The 16,806-nt window shown below is 45.2% G+C and overlaps 1 protein-coding gene across 3 annotated transcripts in view; it reads right to left on the bottom strand.

Annotated features, from left to right (window-relative positions):
• Positions 1–1,735: 1,735 nt before the first annotated feature.
• LOC311101140 (retinoic acid receptor alpha-A-like) overlaps positions 1,736–16,806 on the bottom strand; it is a 228,165-nt gene continuing 213,094 nt past the window's right edge. For 2 of the 3 annotated variants that reach the window (XM_084142209.1, XM_084142208.1), the window contains 7 exons: positions 11,734–11,875; positions 7,986–8,102; positions 5,208–5,368; positions 4,725–4,901; positions 4,143–4,347; positions 3,319–3,477; positions 1,736–2,990 (listed from right to left, as the gene is read on the bottom strand). In XM_084142209.1, coding sequence (XP_083998335.1) covers positions 2,788–2,990; positions 3,319–3,477; positions 4,143–4,347; positions 4,725–4,901; positions 5,208–5,368; positions 7,986–8,102; positions 11,734–11,875 — 1,164 coding nt within the window. In that variant the 3' untranslated portion in view covers positions 1,736–2,787. The remainder of the gene's footprint in view (positions 2,991–3,318; positions 3,478–4,142; positions 4,348–4,724; positions 4,902–5,207; positions 5,369–7,985; positions 8,103–11,733; positions 11,876–16,806) is intronic. The other variant, XM_084142210.1, reaches the window with a different exon arrangement.

Raw genomic sequence — 16,806 nt, 5'->3', positions numbered from 1 at the left:
GATTTTTGGTTCCAACCGCCGTGTCTTTGTGAGATGCGGTGTGGGTGAACAGATGTGTATTTCCCACCGTAAAGCATGGAGGAGGAGGTGTTATGGTGTGGGAGTGCTTTGCTGGTGACAGTCTATGATTTATTTAGAATTCAAGGCACACTTAACCAGCATGGCTACCACAGCATTCTGCAGCGATACGCTATCCCATCTGGTTTGGGCTTAGTGGGACTACAATTTGTTTTTCAACAGGACAATGACCCAACACACCTCCAGGCTGTGTAAGGGCTATTTTACCAAGAAGGAGAGTGATGGAGTGCTGCATCAGATGACCTGTCCTCCACAATCCATTGACCTGAACCAAATTGAGATGGTTTGGGTTGAGTTGGACCGCAGAGTGAAGGAAAAGCAGCCAACAAGTGCTCAGCATATGTGGGAACTCCTTCAGGACTGTTGGAAAAGCATTCCAGGTGAAGTTGGTTGAGAGAATGCCAAGAGTGTGCAAAGCTGTCATCAAGGCAAAGGGTGGCTATTTGAAGAATCTCAAATATAAATTATATTTTGATTTGTTTAACACTTTTTTGGTTACTACATGATTCCATATGTGTTATTTCATAGTTTATGTCTTCACTATTATTCTACAATGTAGAAAATAGTAAAAAATAAAGAAAAACCTTTGAATGAGTAGGTGTTCTAAAACTTTTGACCGTTAGTGTACGTATTTTTGATAGGTTTTTTTTGCAACAATTTCTAAAAATCTGTTTTTGCTTTGTCATTTTGGGGTATTGTGTGTAGATTGAAGGGGGGGGGGGGGGCAAAAAACGATTCAATCCATTTTAGAATAAGGCTGTAACGTAACAAAATGTGGAAAAAGTGAAGGGGTCTGAATACTTTCCGAATGCACTGTAGTTGTAAAAGCATAGTCAACAAGGGCAACTTTAGCCAAAGTGTCCACTCCCCCAACCACATATCATTTTGGAGCTTCTTATTCTAATCACTTCTTGAAAATACAGTGTACTGTACTCCATCCTTCACATTGTAATCCATTTGAAAACCATGCTGTGCGCCTACTGCCTAGTCTCTGTGCCTTGCTGGACGAACCCAGCACCTGGATCTTAACCATCCAACTCCCTAAACCTTGCCTTGCTACCCATCCACACCGCTCCGGCCAACTGACGTTTCTCCTCCACAATGAGTCTGGATTTGCCTCCCTCCCCAATGATTTCTAGAACGCGAACACTGACTGTTTTGACTGGTCCCAGAAACAGATGGGTTGGGTCAGAGCCAGCCTACATGAAGATGTTATCAACTTTGATTAGTTAGATTTGTTAGAGACCATCCAATCGCTTAGGAATTTGTGCTGTACAATGCCCCTCATTTTGAAGTCACACAAACAACTCCTAGGATGGTAGTTTCAGACTCAATGTATGTAGTGATTGATAAAGCAGCGGAAATAAATTCAGGGTGAGTCGTTAGGCAACCCCAAAACCCCCATCTTTCTTCAGCTACAAATCATCATAAAGCCCCAATTTGAGTGCTATGATTTTCTTTTCTTTTTTATTCATGGAAATCTGTTGTAATTTAAGGGGTGAGAATGAACTAAATTGTGGGTGCTGTTTGTGAGAATCATAGTGATAAATATGGACCGGTCCGTCATTTAAGGGGACAAACAAACATGGATGAGTGTCCTTCAGTAAAATGTGCTCAAAGTTTTTTTCTTGAAACAGAAATGTATAAACAAAACACAAAAGGTATTCGTTTTTTTAGTTAAAAAAAAAAAAATTCAGGTTAAGGCTAAACTTTTCATAGTTTAAAGAAATGAGTACAGCTTATATACATGAACTCAAAGGCAACTTAAAATAAAGAATCTTCATTAATTTGATATCTTGAAGGACCTGTGACCATAACATACAACCAAGTTCATACAATCATTTTTTCCCATTCTCATTGCAGCAAAGAAAAAGGAGAAGGAAAACAAACCCAACCTGGAATAGTGTGTGATAATAATCGCAACTCTTTTCTGTGCAGATTTCTGTGTATGTCTGTGTGTCTGTAAATTGAAAAAGTAATTTCAACTTCTTTACTTTTGTTAATTATAACAACATCGTTATGTGATAAAACAATGGAACATTTCTCCTTTGATACTCTCATGGATATGAAACGATTAAAACAGTGGACGAATATAAGAGCATTTAATCCAAAAAAAATAAAAAATCTTCTCAACCTGTTATTCTATCATGTACAAGTCAATAATACACAATATTTCCTTACTTTTCTATATATATTTATATATCTTTTGTACGAAATCTGTTTTTCAAAGTTGGAAAAGGAGAAAGACCCAGTCTTTTGGTGTGGTCTTCTTTGACAAGTCCTTGCCAGGCAGTCCTCCTCTGAGAAACCCAAAACGTGTCTGGTGTTAGTCTGTCTGCTTGTCCTGTCCGTTTGTCTGTCCCCCTTTCCCGCCAGCCCCTCTGAGTGGACCAGTGTCCACAGCTCTGACTGCTCCTTCCTGTTCCTTCCCTCAGTCTTTCAGGTAGAGGTGGAGAGAGAGAGAGGTGTGAGGGGGGAGGCAAGGAACGGAGGAGATGTCAGCAGTGTTCCAGTATGGTCATTCAGAGAAATCCTGCCACCACCTTTCCACCATTTTCCAGACAGTGTCTTTGAGGGGGAGGAGCAGGAGAGGGTGTGTCACACGGGAGGAGGAACACTCAAGAGCACGCCAGTCTCTGTGTCCAGCGAGGGTCCTCCCCCCCCCCAACCACAGGGAGATCGAGATGAATGAGGAAAAAGGAGGGCTTGCTACGGCGACTGTGTGGTGGGGCTGGGGCTGCTTTGGGCGGAGCTGGGGGACAGGCTGGGGCTGCAACTGCCTGGGGGGGCTCCGCTGGTCCGGGCGCCCGTGGCCCCGCTCTCCAGACCCTCAGAGTTCTCCAGCATCTCCTGGATGAGAGGGGGCATGGAGCCCGGGATCTCCATCTTCAGGGTGATGACACGCTCGGCTCCTGAGGAGGGGAGAGGGACAGAGGGGAAGAGAAAGGCATTGATTAGGTAGGAGGACCAATATATGGTGTTAGCCTGCCCGCAGTTGTGGGCATTCAACCCCTTTATGAATTAGTCACATTTGAGTTGGATCTACATTACATTTGCAATGACAGAATAGATAATGCAGACCTCTACAATCCTTTATGGACAGTTTAAACTTTTATGGACATTGCAAAGGAAGTACCTTAATTACTATACATAGTAGACAATATAATATAAGGCTAATTGACACAAGTATATGGCTGATCCACAGCTGTGTGTAGATTGATGTCTCAGACTGCCTCTCACCTTTGGCGCTAATGCTCCTCAGGTCGGTGATTTTCATCAGCATCTTGGGGAACATGTGTGGTTTGTGAGGCCTCCTCTTCCTCACGTAGATCTTCAGAGCCTCCAGTAGGGGCTCCTGTAGTACGTCCACCTTGTCAGCCTGCTCCAGGTCCTGCCGATCTACACACAGCCACAAACACAATACCGGGGTGTGTTCAGTCAGGTCAAACGTAATAAATAGAGCTCACACTAAGCTGTATTCTACAATGCAGTCCATCATATTTGCCCTACATTACTAGATTAGCTACACCTCCTGAACTATCTCCAGGTAGGTCAATACTGATCATTTCTAAGTACACATTGTAAATTTTTTACTATTAACCCATAGCCTACAAAATCCCCATCAAAATCTGTCCATTTTTTTTGTTGCATGGGCTGCGTCTCAATCCACCGCATCGGCCGTATTCACCCTTCCGCATCTGCGGTGAAAGGTGGCAAAGCTAGAGCGGTGTCTGTCAGACCCCCCCTGGCTTAGACAGGGCTTAGACTCTAGAGGGTTAATGACTAAATGGTGCTCAAGATACAGCACTAGTCTACATTCCTAGTTTTGGGCCTGTCTAATGTGTGAATGCTGGAATACGATACAGTGTTAGTGGCCTATAATGAGAAGTGATGTGACCAGACCTATTTGTTTTAGACAGCAACACCTTCACAGCCAAATGAAGATGAGGCAGATTAACCCCAACCCTACCTGGACACAATGTCATCATCAGCTTCAGTCACTGTGTATGGGTGCGTGTGTATATGCAGTAATATTGGGTAAATCCAAACAGCCGCAGCAGTACCTCCACACAGCAGACAGATGGCGCTGAGCAGTCCCGTCTCAGCATCATCCATCTCCAGGGGGAGGAGCTGGTTGGCGAAGGCGAACACCAGGTCGGTGAGAGGTCCGAAGCCGGCATTGTGCATCTGGGTACGGTTTAGCGTCAGGCCATCCGAGAATGTCATGGTGTCCTGCTCCGGCGTGTAGCGCGTGCAGATCCGCAAAATCTGAAGGAGCAGAGCGTAGGATTGGGTGAGCATGCCAACAATCAAATGTGTGGGCCAATAAGTATGAATCGATAAGTAGCTGAAACGTCAACAATCCTATGAACAGATGTTATATAATAACACAGTGGTCACCACTGGGCCTGAAAAACTAGATGGTGTGCAGGTTTTTACACCATCCCAGCACTAATACATTAGTTTCAACTAATTAAGGTGATATGGTGTTTTAATGCTGGAACAAAACGCCTGTACTCCCCCTCAGATGGACCAGGACCAGTGTTGGTGAGGGACCAACCCTGATCCTGAAGAGTGATCTGAGATGGTGCGCAGGATTTTGTTCCAGACCACCATTAGTAGAGCTAACCAAAGGCGGTCCTTACCAGTATGTCCAGACAGGCGGCCTTGAGCAGGGTGATCTGGTCAGCGATGGTGAGCGTGGTGAAGCCAGGAAGCTGCTTGGCAAACTCCACCGTCTTGATGATACACTTGGTGGACAGCTCACTGAACTTGTCCCACAGGTCCACGTCCAGAGCCACACGCCGCTCTGAGCTGTTACTCTGAACGAGAGAGAGAGAGACTAGTTAGAGTTTGAGTGCTAACAAGTCTTTATTTGACGAAGTGTTACATTCAAGGCGCCACACAGACAACATGAATGACACAATAAATCAAATAAATGTACTCTGGATATGAGAATCACAGGTATCAGCACCAACAACATTCCACCCATGAGGCCACTAGGTAATTTGACTGCAAGAAATGACTACAATATCAAACAACAGATGAATGAATGCACTGTACTGGTTTGTCTATAAGATTGCACATACACAAACACACACTCGTTCTCTAAGTATTGTGGTGCTCACCGTAGTGTATTTGCCCAGCTGGCAGAGCGAAGGGAAGGTCTCCTTATGCGCCTTGCTGACCCTGTTGATCATCTGCTCCGTCTCCGTGCTCAGCACGTAGCTCTCTGTGCACTCCGGCTTCTTGTCATCCTTCTTCTTCTTGTTCCGGTCGTTCCTCACCGCTGAAGGGAGAGAGAGAGAAGGAAGAGAAGCAGGGTTTAGACACAGGGCGGATATTTAGTAGTGGAATGTCTAAAAGGTTTGTTGAAAAGGGGGTTTACAAACAGTCTAGGAAGGATACTGCATTTTCCGCCTTATCTAGCAATTCTGATATCAATGACAGAAAGAAAACTTAAATCAAATGGCAAGACCATCAGTGAAATTAAACCGTGGGTGAAGCACCCAGGACTTCACTTGTGTTTGGGGAACAAATCATGGAACAGTATTCAAATTGTGTGGGTATCTAAACCAAAACTAATAGGGGACTGCGATATAAACTAGAGGTAGCAAAAGGGCAAGAGCAGGAGATATTGTAGGTAGGCTAGCTAGCAGGACAGGTACACGATAGAAGAGGATGATTAAGTGGAGACGAGAGAACAAGAAGCTGTCAGAACACAGTCCAGCTCTGATCCCATCTGAGGAGATAAATGACCATGAGAGGTCAGTCAAGGGGGGATAGAGAGATATTACGGAGGAAAAGCCCTGGAATATTCCAAAGGAAAGCCAGAGAAATGCCATTCCCTCTGCGAATGTCGCTACACTTACTCCCGAAATGACAAAAACACCAGCTGTTGTTTTAAGCATTGGAAAGCCATTAGGGTATATCCAGCCCTCTCCCTCCTTCCCTCCTCTGGGTGTATAGGTCTGACAGGGGGGTGAAGGGGGGCAATGGGGGGAGGTTAGGTGATAAATAGCATTGGCGGATAAGGTTGTACGTAATGCTGATAAATTGCTACTGCTTTCATTAGAGGCCCCGTCTAATCTAATAACATAATATGACAAATATCCAGGCTCGGCTGAGCCCACACCCCCGCACAACCCCCTCCAGCATTCGCGCTCTCACTCTTTCTTTATTTCTCTTTCTTTCTTAAATCGCTGTTACACATGCCTCTCTTGCTCCTCTGTCTAATCCTCACTAGCTAGCTTGCTCCCCCTGTCTGTGTCCCGCTCTCTCTCTCCAAGCGTCACGTGTTATCTGATAGCTCTTCCCTGCGTTTTTGTTTTCCTCTTGTCTCCTCCTCTCCCACTTTCTCCAGTCGCCAGCTGTAGCCCCAGTTAGTGGTGTTGTTCTGTGCAGAGCCAGTGGTCCCAGACCTCCACCCAGAGGTTACCCTTACAGATCTTGGATCAGCTTCCCCTGTCCAAATCCTAACCTTTACCATTAGAGGGGTACACAAAACTGACCATAGATTAGTGTCTGTCTATGGGCAACATCTGACACGGGGGACTGGACCAGGGCCAGAGAGGGATTCACCATACAGGGACAATGCTCATTAATCAGTTCACAGACAGGCCTTCCTCAATGGGATAACTTTCAGAGAGACCAGGGGGATCCAAGTCTAGGAGTCACTCACTACACAACAGCAGATCATTTGCTTTGCTAAGTAAGCTCACCATCACATCATTAACACCCAAGGGACTTCAGATGAAATGAGCCTTAAAAAAATCAGTTAAGTAAAGCACTTCCTTACATCTATACAACTATGCATTGCCAACTGCTATTTGTCCTTACCACGAAGTCCATCCACCTTTAAAGGAACTGCCAGGTGAGGAGAGTAGAGAATTCTAAGTGATGTGAGAATGTTTGTGAGTGTGTGTGAGTGTGTGTCTCGGGCCCTCCCCCGCTCTCTGTGGCTGTCAAAGTGTCTCGGCGGCCCCGTCGCCATTAGGCGGTCCGCTGGAGATGTTAAATTAATTCCTAAATAAAAGTAGGGCATCCTTAACGCAGAGACATTACCCGTGCTGACAAATTGGCACTGCAATCATAAGCCGCACAACACAATTTAATGCAGTCATTAAAGAACCATTAGCTGGGACTCGCGATCAGTCATGGAGAATTGCCGCGTGCAATAACTGGCGGGAGATCCATAGCAGGGCTAGAGAGGGGGAGAAATAATACAGCCGTCTGCATTATTTTGTGTGTGTGTGTGTGTGTGTGTGTGTGTGTTTTGTAAACCGTGGAATGTGTCTACGTGAATGCTTTGGTTTATGAATGTGGTTGATCTATGAGGGATTATTGATAGCATTCTCAAATGGTATGACCGTTTAGCATAGTCTTGCCCGCTGATATGAACCACATACTAGCAGTATCTTCATTGTAGCGAACAGTATTGTGTGTGGTATGCTAGAAGCAATACACACACTCCCATCAATCAATAGTGGATTTCATAATATAAAAGGCTATGTTTGACAATGTGTCTGCATGCATTTGTATGAACGTGTGCAAGCGTGTGTACGAGAAAGAGAGAGAGGGCCAGCAGACAGACAGGGATAATTTGAGGGAGGAAAATGAAAGCTGCGACAGGTCGTCCATCACAGAGATTCAATATAATGGAAAGATAAAAATGTCAGTGTTCCCCTGCTTCTCCTGCCTGCCTCTCTCTCGCTGCTCTGTATCGGCCGAACAATGATGAAACGTATTCTCCCTCTCTCTCATCCTCTCCTACCCTCCTCTTCCTCTCATACATGCTGGAGATGCTAGGGCACTGCACGGGAGATTAGAACAGGGGATGAGGGATGGATGGAGGGAAGAGGGGATGGAGGAAGGGGGGTTGGGGGAGGAGGGGGGAGGCTGCTTACCCGGGGGAGCTGCCCTGTCCGCCCCTGGCCCCCCAGTCTGTCCCCTCCCGGTCTCCAACGGTGGGGGCAGCGGCTGGGGGCTCAACACCATCCCGCCTTTGGAGCTGGAGCGAGGAGCTGAGGTGACAAAGGAGGGGCACAGGTTTACCCCCTCGACAGGGAACAAACTAACCAACACAGGGCTCCCCTTAGTACAGTAAAGCCACCCCAACAACTACACACACCCTACCACAGTAACACAAGGGGAAAGGTTTATGCTGGTAGGATGGGGTCATGTATACTGAAATGGACTATCATATCTGAATGTTAATAGCCAAATTCAAAACACTCCTCAACAAATCCTATAACTTGAATGGCACATTCTCTGTCGTACACAGACTATATTCTACACACAAATTCACCAGTAGACAATAGACATCATAAAAACGAACATTACATTTACATCGTTTAGCAGACGCTCTTATCCAGAGCATGTAGTACATCTGGCTCACTTAGTTAGAAACCAAATTCAAAACCCCACAACTTCATAACATAAATCAACTCAACATTATACACGCATACAGTAATCACCAGCAGGTTTAAGAGTTTTAACGGAACGCCTAAGGAAACAAAAATAGTCAACATTAACATTGAAAAAAAGCATTTACCAAACAACTCGAGGCCAGCCCTGCCTTTCCTTGACACCACTCAGACTCCTCTGCTGTCAAATCGTTAGTACACTGGCAGGGCTCCCTCAGGCTTTCCGTGGTAACCCCCATCCCTCCTCTTTCACTCTCTCCCTCTCTCTCCCTCTCTCTCCCTCTCTCTCCCTCTCTCTGCCTTGGTATGGCCACCTGGCACTGGTACTGGCAGTGTTGTCGGAGTTGTCGAGCGGACGCAAGGTCACCGAGATGTCCCCTAGCAGACTGGTCGGCCCTCCCAGCCTCCTCTGTGGCTCCCCGCAGGCCCCCAGATGGCCAGATCATCTCCTCCCCGCCCCCCCACCCCTTTCGACATAGTCCCGCAACACGGTCAAAGTCATCAGCCAGGACACAGGTACTCAGATCTCAACACTACACCCTCACTTACCAGACACCAACATAACCCTCTAGTACACACACACACACAATGACTAAATAGGAGGGAGTATGGGAGTGAACCTATATGGGTACTTTTTAACTTGACATAGAAGTTAGCCCTTAACCATTAGGGAGATGAACAGAAGAAACATCTGAGCCTGTATCAGTTGTTTTTAACATCTACAGTGAGGGAAAAAAGTATTTGATCCCCTGCTGATTTTGTACGTTTGCCCATTGACAAAGAAATTATCAGTCTATAATTTTAATGGTAGGTTTATTTGAACAGTGAGAGACAGAATAACAACTAAAAAATCCAGAAAAACGCATGTCAAAAATGTTATAAATTGATTTGCATTTTAATGAGGGAAATAAGTATTTGACCCCCTCTCAATCAGAAAGATTTCTGGCTCCCAGGTGTCTTTTATACAGGTAACGAGCTGAGAAGGGAGTGCTCCTAATCTCAGCTTGTTACCTGTATAAAAGACACCTGTCCACAGAAGCAATCAATCAATCAGATTCCAAACTCTCCACCATGGCCAAGACCAAAGAGCTCTCCAAGGATGTCAGGGACAAGATTGTAGACCTACACAAGGCTGGAATGGGCTACAAGACCATCGCCAAGCAGCTTGGTGAGAAGGTGACAACAGTTGGTGTGATTATTCGCAAATGGAAGAAACACAAAATACCTGTCAATCTTCCTCGGCCTGGGGCTCCATGCAAGATCTCACCTCGTGGAGTTGCAATGATCATGAGAACGGTGAGGAATCAGCCCAGAACTACACGGGAGGATCTTGTCAATGATCTCAAGGCAGCTGGGACCATAGTCACCAAGAAAACAATTGGTAACAGACTACGCCGTGAAGGACCGAAATCCTGCAGCGCCCGCAAGATCCCCCTCCTCAAGAAAGCACATATACAGGCCTGTCTGAAATTTGCAAATGAACATCTGAATGATTCAGAGGAAAACTGGGTGAAAGTGTTGTGGTCAGATGAGACCAAAATCGAGCTCTTTGGCATCAACTCAACTCGCCGTGTTTGGAGGAGGAGGAATGCGTCCTATGACCCCAAGAACACCATCCCCACCGTCAAACATGGAGGTGGAAACATTATGCTTTGGGGGTGTTTTTCTGCTAAGGGGACAGGACAACTTCATCGCATCAAAGGGACGATGGACGGGGCCATGTACCGTCAAATCTTGGGTGAGAACCTCCTTCCCTCAGCCAGGGCATTGAAAATGGGTCGTGGATGGGTATTCCAGCATGACAATGACCCAAAACACACGGCCAAGGCAACAAAGGAGTGGCTCAAGAAGAAGCACATTAAGGTCCTGGAGTGGCCTAACCAGTCTCCAGACCTTCATCTGTGGAGGGAGCTGAAGGTTCGAGTTGCCAAACGTCAGGCTCGAAACCTTAATGACTTGGAGAAGATCTGCAAAGAGAAGTGGGACAAAATCCCTCCTGAGATGTGTGCAAACCTGGTGGGAAACTACAAGAAACGTCTGACCTCTGTGATTGCCAACAAGGGTTTTGCCACCAAGTACTAAGTCATGTTTTGCAGAGGGGTCAAATACTTATTTCCCTCATTAAAATGCAAATCAATTTATAACATTTTTGACATGCGTCTTTCTGGATTTTTAAAAAATTATTCTGTCTCTCGCTGTTCAAATAAACCTACCATTAAAATTATAGACTGATCATGTCTTTGTCAGTGGGCAAACGTACAAAATCAGCAGGGGATCAAATACTTTTTTCCCTCACTGTATTTAAAATCAGCCGTGCAGTAGACTTCAAGCCACAAGATGGCAGTGCCATTTTAACCTATCTCCCGTCTGTCCCTGTGGTGGGTGTTGCAGAGCTGCCTGCCATGATCATTATAACCATGATTAATGGGCCCATTCAGAGGTAAGGAGCGCTGAGGATAACTTACTTTGCAGTAAGCCTCAAACGGCCCGCCAAGTGGGAAACTCACAGAGCGCTTAAAGTATCATGAAGAGGGTAAATACCATAGCAGAGAGACAACAGAGAGGGGGATGGAGGAGGGGAGGGCGGGGAGGGTGTGTGCTTGCCTGTGTATGAATGAGTATATTTACAATGTATACAGTTTGGACCTGTGTGTGTGTGTGTGTCGGTAGGCCGAGGTAAGCTCTTCCCTCTCACCTCCACCAATTAGCTAATCTGGTCTGACAGTGTGTGTGTACTGTGTGTGTTCACACAGCCCCCGGGATGCACTGATCAGTGGCGACGCCTGCTCTTTCACTCTCCGCAGGTGCTAACATATTCATCACCGAGGCCCACCATGCTACCACCATTACAAACTGTGTATTGGGGCAGTGCCGCACGCACACCCACAGTTCTGAGGCTTTATGACAGAGAATAATGATCTGAGTTTCTGTTGCCTGTTGGCTCAGTGGTTATAGGCTTGAGTGAATGGTGTAGTGTAGTTCAGTGATGCATGATATCCTATCAATCAGAACTCAATCAAATACCCAGACATTTCATCCCAGATGGGACCCAGTTGAAAGGAAATTAACGGATTGTCCCGATTGTCTGTGCATAGTTTGGATAACGTCGTGGCCTCTGACTGTAGTGTGGTTTATGTCATGACTGGAAGGTGTAGTGTATAGTGTACTGAGGTTAGGGTTGGCACTGGCAGGGTGCTGTAGTGTAGTATAGTAGTGCACTACTACTCACACTCCTTGGACATGCCCACTTCCAAGCATTTCTGCAGCCGGCAGTACTGGCAGCGGTTCCTGGTGACCTTGTTGATGATGCAGTTCTTCTCCCGGTGACATGTGTACACCATGTTCTTCTGGATGCTCCTCCGAAAGAAGCCCTGGAGGACAGAGGCATGAAGAAATAAAATCAAAGAGAGATATAAAGAAGAAGAAGAAGAAGAAGAAGAAGAAGAAGAAGAAGAAGAAGAAGAAGAAGAAGAAGAAGAAGAAGAAGAAGAAGAAGAAGAAGAAGAAGAAGAAGAAGAAGAAGAAGAAGAAGAAGAAGAAGAAGAAGAAGAAGAAGAAGAAGAAGAAGAAGAAGAAGAAGAAGAAGAAGAAGAAGAAGAAGAAGAAGAAGAAGAAGAAGAAGAAGAAGAAGAAGAAGAAGAAGAAGAAGAAGAAGAAGAAGAAGAAGAAGAAGAAGAAGAAGAAGAAGAAGAAGAAGAAGAAGAAGAAGAAGAAGAAGAAGAAGAAGAAGAAGAAGAAGAAAGACATTGTCAGTGAGTGTGTGTAGATTCAAGCACCTATAGATGACAGTCCTGGAGTGCGGCCATATGCTCCACAATTAAAGGCAATGAGCTACCAAACACTAAGCTCTTGAAAGGCTTAGCAATTAATCATTTGTAGGATAATAAATATCAACTCCTGTTGCCATCTAATGAGATCACCCACCTACCTTGGTAATGGCCCATTAGAACATTGAGAAATGCGTTTAGGATGTTAAGTAAGTCAAAACGCAGAGGCATGAGTCTACTAGCCTCTAGCTACCTATCAATGCCCTACTTTCAATCTTGATATGGCCCAGCAAAAAACGATTCTGGGTTGAGGCCAACTGAACATCATTACAGAGAGAACATTGGTTTAAAACGCTTACAAGTACTCTGAATCTAAAAGGATCAGTGGACATTTGAAACAAAATTAAAGGACAGGAGGAGGGGGGGGATTGCTCCCCGACAAGAAAGCACATCAAATGGTCTCATCTCTCATTGTGGAAAACAGACACTAGAGTGAAACCTTTGTCTATTTAAAATTAAATCAAGAATGGATATGACATATACAAAATCACTAAACCATGAGTCTCAAAGCTACAAAACCTAAAAACCGTACCAATAAAATATCTACCATCCGAGGCATCTACCCAGTTTGTGTATTCCCAAAGAACGCTATCTGGCAAAAAGGCAGATTCTGTAGATAATGCCATCAGTATCAAATGCAGTGGGTGTTATAACTACTCTAGCCATTTTCATTAGTCACTGAATGGGTTAATCAGTTCACAGGCAAAATTGACGGGTGCCAGAGCGATAGTGGGTCATATTGAAGCATGAAGGAAAGAGGGTGGGTCATGTTTGGGTGGGGCCGGCTGGCAGGGGAGCGCCAAGATGCCAGGAGGAGATTAGCTCTCTGGCCGACAGATGGCCCATGGACCACAATTTGTCCTTCCTGGATCATCGTCTATCCTTCGCTCTCCTGGTCCTCCCCTCATGAGAAGAGAGATGGGAGGCTGGTGGGACGCGTTTCAAGTTGTATTAGGTCGTATGTGCAGGACACACATTGTATACACTGTCCAACGAAATGCTTACTTACAGGTTCCTTCTCAACAATGCAACAACAATAAGAAATAATGTAAGATAAGAATACAAACATAAAGTAAATGGCTCAGTAGAATAGAATAAACATTAAAGCTTAAGTATAACACAGGAAGGTACAATTTAAAGGAGCTCCTTAAACTTGACCCCAAAAAACCATCTGGGTCAGATTGTTTAGATCCTTTCTTCTTTAAGGTTGCAGCCCCTATCATCGCCAAGCCTCTCTCCCCTCTCTGGGGAGGTTCCCATTGCTTGGAAGGAAGCCACGGTGCGTCCTTTATTTTAAAAGGGGAGATCAAGCTGATCCTAACTGTTTTAGGCCAATTTCTATTTTGCCCTGTTTACCACCTACCCATGCTAGATTTCGGAGACCTAATTTAGAGATAGGCAGGTAAGGGTGCTCTCGAGCGGCTAGATGGTCTTTACCATTCGGCCATCATATTTGCCACCAATGCTCCTTATAGGACACATCAGTGCAATCCATACTCCTCTGTAAACTGGTCATCTCTGTATACCCGTCGCAAGACAAACTGGTTGATGCTTATTTATAAAACCCTCTTAGGCCTCACTCCCCCCTATCTGAGATACCTACTGCAGCCCTCATCCTCCACATACAACACCCGTTCTACCAGTTACATGCTGTTAAAGGTCCCCAAAGCACACACATCCCTGGGTCGCTCCTCTTTTCAGTTCGCTGCAGCTAGCGACAGGAACGAGCTGCAAAAAACACTCAAACTGGACAGTTTTATCACCACCTCTTCATTCAAAGACTCAATCATGGACACTCTTACTGACAGTTGTGGCTGCTTCGCGTGATGTATTGTTGTCTCTACCTTCTTGCCTTAGTGCTACTGTTGTCTGTGCCCAATAATATTTGTACCATTTTTTTGTGCTGCTACCATGTTGTGCGGCTGCCATGTTGTGTTGCTACCATGTTGTTGTCATGTGGTGTTGCTACCATGCTGTGTTGTCATGTGTTGGTGCAATGCTATGTTGTTGTCTTAGGTCTCCCTTTATGTAGTGGTGTCTCTTGACGTGATGCGTGTTTTGTCCTATATTTTTATTTTTAATCCCAGCCCCCATCCCCGCAGCAGGCCTTTTGCCTTTTGGTAGGCCGTCATTCTAAATAAGAATTTGTTCTTAACTGACTTGTCTACTTAAATAAAGGTTCAATAGAAATAAAATAAAATGTATATTACAATATTTACACATGTATCAGGGAAGGAGGGATTGGGGGGCAAGTGGTAGCAGCAGTTGTGATGTGTGTGTAGCATGAATGTATATGTGTGTATATGTATGCATGTATATAAGTGTTAAACAAATCAAAATACATTTTATATTTGAGATTCTTCAAATAGCCACTCTTTGCCTCGATGACAGCTTTGCACGCTCTTGGCATTCTCTCTACCAGCTTCATGAGGTAGTCACCTGGAATGCATTTCAATTAACAGGTGTACCTTATTAAAAGTTAAGCTGTGGAATTTATTTCCTTCTTAATGCGTTTGAGCCAATCAGTTGTGTTGTGACAAGGTAGGGGTGGTATACAGAAGATAGCCCTATTTGGTAAAAGACCAAGTCCATATTATGGCAAGAACAGCTCAAATAAGCAAAGAGAAACGACAGTCCATCATTACTTTAAGACATGAAGGTCAGTCAATCCGGAATATTTCAATAACTTTGAAAGTTGCTTCAAGTGCAGTCGCAAAAACCACCGGCTCTCATGAGGACCACCACAGGAAAGGAAGACCCAGAGTTACCTCTGCTGCAGAGGATAAGTTCATTAGAGTTAACTGCACCTCAGATTGCAGCCCAAATAAACGCTTCACAGAGTTCAAGTAACACACATCTCAACATCAACTGTTCAGAGCAGACTGCGTGAATCAGAACTTTATGGTCAAATTGCTGCAAAGAAACCACTACTAAAGGACACCAATAATAAGAAGACACTTGCTTGGGCCAAGAAACACGAGCAATGGACATTAGACCGGTGGAAATCTGTCCTTTCGTCTGATGAGTCCAAATTTGAGATTTTTGGTTCCATCCGCAATGTCTTTGTGAGACGCAGAGTAGGTGAACGGATGATCTCCGCATGTGTGGTTCCCACCGTGAAGCATGGAGGAGGAGGTGTGATGGTGTGGGGGTGCTTTGCTGGTGACACTGTCCGTGCTTTATTTAGAATTCAAGGCACACTTAACCAGCATGGCTACCACAGCATTCTGCAGCATTCTGCACCATCCCATCTGGTTTGCGCTTAGTGGGATTATAATTTGTTTTTCAACAGGACAATGACCCAACACACCTCTAGGCTGTGTAAGGGCTATTTGACCAAGGAGAGTGATGGAGTGCTGCATCAGATGACCTGGCCTCCACAATCACCCGACCTCAACCCAATTGAGATGCCTTGGGATGAGTTGGACCGCAGAGTGAAGGAAAAACAGCCAACAAGTGCTGAGCATATGTGGGAACTCCTTCAAGACTGTTGGATAAGCATTCCTCATGAAGCTGGTTGAGAGAATGCCAAGAATGTGCAAAGCTGTCATCAAGGCAAAGGGTGGCTACTTTGAAGAATCTCAAATATAGAATTTGTTTAACACTTTTATGGTTACTACATGATTCCATATGTGCTATTTCATAGTTTTGATGTCTTCACTATTATTCTACAATGTAGAAAATAGTACAAATAAAGAAAAACCCTTGAATGAGTAGGTGTGTCCAAACTTTTGACTGGTACTGTATATGTCTGTGTGGGTGTGTGTGATAAGGTGCGGAGAGTCAGTGCAGGTGGTCTGTCCAGTTCAAGTGTTCAGCAGTCTGATGGCTTGTAGATAGAAACTGTCTCGGAGCCTGTTGGTATCACACCTCATGCTCCGATTCAGTCTGCCCGACGATAAGGAAGTGGAACAACTCGTGGCTGGGGTATGTGGGGTCCTTGATGATGCTGCGGGACTTCCTCAAGCACCGTTTCAAGTAGATGTCCTGGATGGATGGGAACACTAACTGGGACGTCTTCACCACCCACTGGAGGGCCTTGCGGTCGTGGACGGAGCAATTCCTGTACCAGGCCGCGATGCAACTGGTCAGGACGCTCTCGATGGTGCAGTGGTAGTATTTGGAGAGGACCCAGGGTGGCATTTCTTTAGTCGCCTTAGGAAGTAGAGGCGCTGTTGCGCCCTCTTGACAAGAGAGGTGATGTTGTTGATCCAACTCAAGTCCTCTGTGATATGGATGAGGAGGAACTTAAAATAGCTGACTCTCTCTACTGCAGCCCTGTTGATGTGGATCAGGGCGTTTGGGATGGGTGAGATGTATACGGACACACCCGGCATGCACAGCTGAGCAGGGGAAACAGCTCGAGTCGCACAAAATGGAATATAACGTTGCAGATACATTTTGGAATGACACATTTTCATGTGTACACCTTTTAAAGTCCTGCATCACTATACTGAGAACTTTGCCTTTTCTAA

This window comes from Coregonus lavaretus (genome assembly GCF_964263955.1).
Source record: "Coregonus lavaretus genome assembly, chromosome: 25".
NCBI classification, from domain to species: Eukaryota; Metazoa; Chordata; class Actinopteri; order Salmoniformes; family Salmonidae; genus Coregonus; species Coregonus lavaretus.
Note: the sequence above shows the minus strand (reverse complement) of the source record. Positions and strands in the feature narration are given on the sequence as shown.